The sequence below is a fragment of the Austrofundulus limnaeus genome, unplaced genomic scaffold (genome assembly GCF_001266775.1).
Source record: "Austrofundulus limnaeus strain Quisiro unplaced genomic scaffold, Austrofundulus_limnaeus-1.0 Scaffold10, whole genome shotgun sequence".
Lineage (NCBI taxonomy): Eukaryota > Metazoa > Chordata > Actinopteri > Cyprinodontiformes > Rivulidae > Austrofundulus > Austrofundulus limnaeus.
The window spans coordinates 4,837,456-4,845,113 of record NW_013952412.1 but is presented as its reverse complement, the minus strand read 5'-3'; the positions used below and the strand labels follow the sequence as shown (position 1 = coordinate 4,845,113).

The following is a 7,658-nucleotide window of genomic DNA, read 5'->3' as shown; positions in this document are numbered from 1 at the left end:
AGATCTTGGTTCACATTGGGCTTATGATGATATCAATGCTTTTTTGCCTCTATGAAACTGAATCATTCAATCGATCTGGATTGTTGTTACACCGAGGGTTCTGTTCAGTATCTTAGCTGTTCCTAGAACTGGGCCCCTTCAAACATTAGTCTTCACTTTGTTTCTGAAGTCTGTTGGGGCCACTCTTCAGTTGGGGGGGTCACAGCCCCAAATGCTCCAAAGACCCCTGGGAACACTGATGCTTTGACTCTCCACAGCTTCTCTGTTTTCTTTTTCAGCCCTTGGTATTTCTCCAGTTTCCTGTGCTCCTTCGTGATGTTAGTCAACATCTGTCACCATGTGAACCAACTGTCCAGCTGGTCAATCACCTGTTTATCCCTCTGTCAAAACTTTAAACATGTTTTTCATTTAGTTTGCGGTTAATTGTAAATATAATAGTTTAATAATGTTGTAATAGTTCATTTAAATCTAAGTTGAATGGATTTATTATGGACAGAAACCAAAGCAGAATTGAGGGGAAAATGTCTAAGATTAAAAATAATAAAGTGTAACGTATTAAATATCTAAATAAAGAAAGAAATTACCATTTGGAGCAAATCTCGCGATAGTGGCAGGTGAGTTAAACTCTGGTCCAATCAGCGCAGAGCGCAGCGTCCCCCCTGCTGATCCAATCTGCCTGGGCTTTAATTATCGGGCTGCAGACAGAGAGGAACCACATCCATGATGAGCAGGACGGTCCTGTGATTGTTGTCCCTGGACCAAACCCGACATGGGACTTTTCTCTGTGAGCGTGTGGCCTCTTCGGAACCGGGTGCGCTCCGTTGGGTCGTGGAGACGAGACTTTTCCACAGTTTCAGCTACTTTCTGCATCTGCAGGAGCCCCGCTTTGGTAAAGTGATGCTGTTTCTATTTGTGAACAGAGTTTGACATTTATTTTATTTCAATTTGCTTTTCCTGTCAAACGCTTTGCTTATTATCAGTTTTCAGGTTGTGATCACTTTTCTGCAGATCCGTCGTGGGAAAAAAGTCAACATCAGAGCACAAAGCAAGACCTCAAAACCTCAAACAAACAAACAAACTGTCTCTGTGTTTATGTATCATTCCTCAGTTGTTTGGGCTCCCAGGAGAGGTGGAGGCTCTGTGCGTGTGCTCGTGTAATTTATGAGACAATTTCCTCAGTTTCAAGATGTTCGTTTTTACAGCTCTGCTTGTTTATCTCATCCAGTTCAGTTTAAGTTTAGACCTGGAATTAACCATGCATTATAATAGTATCACTAAAGGTTTATGAAATGTGTTAATTTATGTTGGACAAAAATAAAATAAAATAAAAACCAGACAATTAAAATTCAGAAGCAATTTTTTTGGTAACTTAAGTTTAAAACAAGTAACAAAATAAATTAAATATGCACACATGTATATGAGGTATTAGAGTTCTATTAAAACTTTTTGCTTCCATTTGAATAGGATTATCATGACTTCATAAAACCAGGTTAAATGAGACACGGTCCATAGTTCGACTGAGTAATGATTTCAGTAATCCTGCAAATAATGTTAGGAAAAAATATATATATGATGGATTTCTCTATTAGAAATTTTAACTGGTTCTGTGAGACTAGAAGTCATTTTTTAAACATTTACTTCCAAGCTTTTTTGCCAACAGGTGATTCATTTACATTTTCATCTTCATTCTAGAAGAAGCTGCACCTTCAGAGRAGATGTGAAGGACTTAATCGACACGATTTTACGCTGACTCGGTTATTCTGCACAAGCAAACCACCAAAAGGTACCAGGACCCTCTGCTCTGCTGTCTGATGTTGCTGCGTGAGATAATGAGTGTAAATGAGTGCACCCAGTGACCCAAATCCTTTTGGCCGGCCTGAGGCATGTTATTATTTTTCCTCTTTGTGTTCGCTTCAAGGTTTTCAAAAGTTTTTCCTAAAAAGGGAGAAAAAGTCCAACAGCAAAAGTTCTGCAGAAAGTAAGAAATATGGTCATTATTTAAAAGCACTTTCATAAATTTGCATTATTTCCACTGCTGATGAAGTTGTATTGATATTGATTGCTGTTTAGATGAGAAAAATAAAGAAAAAGTGTCTGAAGCAAACAGTGATGGAAACAAAAGAGGAGAAAAAGAGGAGGATTCTCATTGGTGGACATCGTTTCAGGTGTGAATTTATAAATTACTTGCATTTCTTCAAGTTTTAGAAATGTTTCTCTTAATATTACAACACATCTACTAAAATATAGGACAAGTTTATTTAACTTGGGCAAAAAATAGGCTGTTTATTTACTTTTAAATGCCTCGAGGTTGAATTGTTTAGAATAATTTCTGTTAGCAAAAATACTTGGCTATCTAGGTTCAGTGATCGACTGTCTTTAAAAATCTTAACAAGTCAACTAAAGGTGTGATGAATGGTGGCCTACAGCAGCCTTTGTATGTGTGTGTGTGTGTGTGTGTGTGTGTGTAAACATGTTACGTTGAATAGAAGTGCAGACGAGTCACTATAATAGCAATCAGGCTGCTATTCAGGCACTATATCCCCCCCACCCCCACCCCCCACCAAATTTCATGCATCAGAAATATTTTCCGTTCGATAAAAAAGCCGTGATGAACCTTGCGGTGGGTGCAGCCGGCATGGCCACAGCCTTTCTGTACTTTCACTTCAGAGGAATCGGCGTCCAGATCTCCTGGAAGGATTTTGTGCATCGCTTCCTGAGCAGAGGCCTGGTGAGACTCTGGGTCTGTTTCTATCCTCGTTCCTTGTTTGTTTGCACCGGTATGAACAATTTAGTGTTTTTGTTTTTTGTCTGTTGCTCTCTGCGCAGGTTGGTCACATTGAAGTTGTCAATAAACAGTATGTCAAAGTGTTCCCCGCTGATGGAGTGAACTCGTCAGAGGTGGTTCGTAAGAAAACAATAAACTTTTTCCAAAGATTCAGATTTCCATCTGAATGGAGGAAAGTGATGTTTTGCTCAGGGAAGGTTTGTTTTTGTATTTCAGAGCTATCTGTGGTTCAACATCGGCAGTGTGGACTCATTTGAACACAACTTGGAGATGGTTCAGCAGGAAATGGGTCTGGACTCCACGCAGAAAATACCTGTCCTCTACACCAGTGAAAGCGATGGGTGGGAGATGGATCTGGTGTTTAAGAACTTAAAAAAATAAAAATATTTTGGATTTACTTCCTCATGTTGTTTTTCTTTCCGCCCCACAGAGCGATCTTTTTAAGCATAGTCCCAACCTTACTCCTGGTGGGACTTTTCCTTTTTGCGATGCGGCAGGGACCGTTGGCTGGAGTGTTTGGGGGTAGCTTGAAAGGAAACCCCTTCAGAATGAGTGAATCCAAAGCCAGGGTTGTGAAAAACATCAGTGTTCGTTTTAAGGATGTGGCAGGATGTGAAGAGGCCAAGCAAGAAATTTTGGAGTTTGTCAACTTCCTGCAGAACCCAAGTCAGTATCATGACTTGGGAGCTAAGATCCTCAAGGTTTGTCAAAGAACATCTGTACCGCTATACAGGCAGATTTCTCAGGTAATATTTGATGCCATGTCTTTGTGTTGTCAGGGTGCTTTGTTATCAGGTCCACCTGGAACAGGCAAGACTTTGCTGGCCAAGGCCACAGCAGGAGAGGCCAACGTTCCCTTCATCACAGTCAATGGTTCGGAGTTCCAGGAGGTTTATGTTGGTGCTGGTCCTGCAAGGGTCAGTCCTGATCTCCATAAAACGTTTGTGTTTTGCCTGGTTTTTGGTCGTTGCGTTAATCATACGAGGTTTCACTTCGCTGTCGTAGATAAGGGATGTGTTTGCCACAGCTCGCAAGATCGCCCCTTGCATCGTCTACATCGATGAGATCGATGCAGTCGGCAGGAAGAGGGGAAAAGGAAACTTTGGCACCCAGAGCGAACAGGAAAACACTCTGAACCAGTTGCTTGTGGAAATGGATGGTGAGCTGTTACATCTCTATCAGGTCTTTGTTTTACTCTGGATAGGATTCACAAACCCCATGTGTGTTTCACCATTCTGTCAACGCAGGGTTTAATAGTAGCACTAACGTCGTGGTGTTAGCTGGCACCAATCGAGCTGATGTCCTCGATCCTGCTCTGACGAGACCAGGACGCTTTGACCGACATATATATCTGGGTAAAGTCCTGCACAAGATATCCTTATGTGTTGTTGTGTAATTTCCTTTTCCTACATAAATGCCCTAAACAATTTCCCTTATGCAACATAATTGGCTTAATTCTTCTGTTTATGTGAAGATTATTTATTCCAAACATTGTTTTTTTCCCATTGCTGAATGTTATCACCATGTCAGTAAACACCAGGCACCAAGCTGTAAATGCAGTTTCCCGTCTCCAATGTGCACGTAGACACTGGTGTAACTTTATTAAATTTTTTTTCTGCCTGAGTTGAGGTGCTAAATTTCCACGTTGATTCCATCGTAAGTTATTAAAACCACACGTTGCATGCTTTTCTCTTTGATGGAAATGTTTGATCTTTTGGTGCCTGCTGAAATCTAATTTGCTTGATGCTTTGCAGTGCGTGGTGGGGACCGGCTGTCTTTCTGACAGAGAAAATATAATCACAGTGAGGGAACTGCTGTTTTTTTTATTTCGTAAAAGAAATATGTAAAACTGAAGGCAGCCAAATGATGCCACAATGTCATTGTTAGCCGGTTAATTTGGTCGTTGTTTTTTTCAAGCAAACATTTAAATGTTTTAAAGTGAATAAATATTTCGTTCTGCTATTTAAAAGTTGGTGAAGATACGAGCAATTTTAAAAGCTCATGCGTTGAAAGCTTGAAATTTAACTTTCACAGCCTCTGAGATCTATCAGCCATCAGTTTAAAAACTAACCTGCAAAATCCACTTTATACTTGTTTAGGCTGCCAGTAAGCAGCATTCAGAGCCGGATCTTGGCATAGGCAAACTAGGCGGTCACCTAGAGCGCCATCTGCTGGAGGAGGCGCCGAACAGCAGAAGAAAAAAAAAGTTATTTGTAATCCCTGGTTGTAACTCTGCTCAGCGCCCCTTTCAACAAGCTTTGTCTTAAAAAACTATAATGAAGTATTTTACAAGAAAAATAAACTACTCCTACTACTAATCCTGCTGACATCCATTCTGACACAGTGAGGACTGACTTTGTCAGCTGAGGACCTTATGAGGTAAAATCAGACTTAAAGAGAGACAAAAAGAGAGAACCTTCTAAATCTTTGCACAAATTGTGAACAGGGTCTTTTGTTTACCCTTGTCATTTAATTTAATTATATTTACTTTATTTATTCATTTAATTTGTCGTGTGATGTATGTTTGTGTTTAAAGCAAATAAATCTAAGTTTATAGTAAACTAGTGGGGGGGGGCGGGGGTGCGCTTCAACTCGCCTAGGGCACCAAAATGGCTAGAGCCAGCACTGGCAGCATTACAGACTTAGCAAAAGACAAGGTCATAAAAATAATTATCATAAATTTCTAAGCTCCTTTACTTCCAGTTTTATATATCTTTAGTTTGACTTAAAGTAAAATAAATTGGTCATACAGCTGAAGTTTCCACCCATGTGTGTTGGCTCGCATTAAATAAAAACCTTAAAAACAGGAGCAAATGAATTGTCGCATGATGTTCTGTTTCATAAAAAAATGTTCTTTTTCAGGTCTGCCTGACAAAAAAGACAGRGCGTCCATCTTTAAAGTGCATCTGAGACCTTTGAAGTTGGACCCCAGGTTAAATTTAGAAGCATTATCCAGAAAATTAGCTACACTGACTCCAGGTTTTACTGGTAAGCATAGAAGGTGGGGCTGCAGCTTATGATGCTCAGATCTTGTTTTAATTAATTAATTAATTAATTAATTAATTAATTAATTAAACATTTTTTACAGGAGTATTAGGTGACAGCCAGTACTTTGTGGATCTCTTGTGTCCTTTAGGAGCTGAAATAGCTAATGTTTGTAATGAAGCAGCACTACGAGCTGCACGCCACCTGGACCAGTGCGTCGACTCTGAGCACTTTGAGCAGGCAGTGGAGAGGGTCGTTGGTGGTAAGTTTATAAACAACATCTTGTAACTTCAAAATAATAAATCCATATCAGTGCCGTGATGTTTTCTCTTTTACTCGGACAGTTGGGAGGAAAACTTGGCCACCAGTCACAATGATCTTTTGCTTAGTTTGTTCTTGATTTCTAACAAGATCAACCAACCTGATTTTAAAATCTTACCTCATTTAGTGACGCTACACTCTGAGGTCACATGGTTGCATTCTAATATGCATCAGTTCCAACACACTTTGGTCTGACTGCCTCAGTATAATCCTGCACATCGTCGTCTTTGCTTTCAGGTCTGGAGAAAAAGACTCAGGTGCTGCAGCTACTAGAAAAGACCACCGTGGCGTATCGTGAGGCAGGTCACGCTGTAGTCGGCTGGTTTCTCGAGCACGCAGACCCACTGCTGAAGGTCTTTAGTGCACCTACTTTCTGCTTTTTACAATTAATTGCATTTGTACAGTTAAACTATTAGAATTGAATCTCGTCCGTCAGGTTTCCATCRTTCCTCGAGGAAAAGGTTTGGGTTTTGCTCAGAACCTACCTAAGGAACAGTACCTGATGACCCAGGAGCAGCTGTTTGACAGAATGTGCGTGATGCTGGGCGGTCGAGTGGCTGAGCAGGTTTTCTTTAGTCAGATCACCACCGGAGGACAAGATGATCTCAGGAAGGTCACACAGTCAGCATATGCACAAGTAATCAGCCTTTTTTCCCCTTTGTATTCAGACTTGATTCAAAACCACAGCCCCATCAGATGATTCCCTCAGGTGAKTATTTATTTTCCCTCTTTAGGTTGTCCAGTTTGGAATGAATGAGGCTGTGGGTCAGGTTTCCTTTGACTTCCCCCAGGAGGAAAATACAATTACAGAGAAGCCCTATAGTGAGTCTGCAGCGCAGCTTATAGACCAGGAAGTCCGCTCGCTCGTGGACACTGCCTTCCAACGGACACTTCAGCTTGTTGTTGACAAGAAAGAAATGGTGGAAAAGGTTTTGGCCATTTTTTTACTCTGTGCAGATTTCATTATAAAGAAGAGAACCTGTAACCTTAGTGAGCTAGCGTTATACAATAAACAGTTTGTTACTCCACAAACTACCAAATGCAAATTAAATCTCATGCTTCAATAACTAAAACCTTTATTTTCTGTAATTATTATATCATTGCAGGTGGCGAAACATCTCCTGGAAAAAGAGTCCCTTGACAGAACTGATATGGAGGAGCTTCTAGGGCCTCGACACTTTCAGGGGAGGAGCTCATACGAGGAGTTTGTTGAAGATTTGGAAGAATTTGAAAACAAAAGCAAAAGCACAAAAGAAAACCTGCAAGCTGAACTAAAGAAATCTGCTCCTTACTTATAGGCAGATATACAGGAAACATTTTTGGACTTTGCAACTATTTCACTCATGTGAATTGGAAGAAAAAAACAGTTGATTTTTCTCAAGTTTTTAATATTTAATGAAATATTGACTATATTATAGAAACTTTATTTTTTACACTGGTTGGTGATTGTGTATATACAGCRGGTAAAATAAGTATTGAACAGTCACCATTTTTCTCAGTAAATATGTTACTAGAGGTGCTAATGACATGAAATTTTCACCAGATGTTGGTAACAACCCAAGTGATC

The 7,658-nt window shown here is 40.1% G+C and overlaps 1 protein-coding gene across 1 annotated transcript; it reads left to right on the top strand.

The window, feature by feature from the left end:
- The first annotated feature begins 2,087 nt into the window (after window positions 1-2,087).
- Window positions 2,088-7,625, top strand: LOC106513200 (AFG3-like protein 1). Its single transcript, XM_014001917.1, has 14 exons — window positions 2,088-2,165; window positions 2,579-2,728; window positions 2,827-2,901; window positions 3,002-3,126; window positions 3,216-3,486; window positions 3,565-3,702; window positions 3,791-3,944; window positions 4,033-4,140; window positions 5,648-5,773; window positions 5,922-6,032; window positions 6,329-6,444; window positions 6,528-6,728; window positions 6,826-7,020; window positions 7,198-7,625. The coding sequence occupies exons 2-14, from the start codon at window positions 2,609-2,611 to the stop codon at window positions 7,387-7,389; spliced, it is 1,932 nt and encodes a 643-aa protein (XP_013857371.1). The 5' UTR covers window positions 2,088-2,165; window positions 2,579-2,608; the 3' UTR covers window positions 7,390-7,625.
- The last annotated feature ends 33 nt before the right edge of the window (window positions 7,626-7,658 follow it).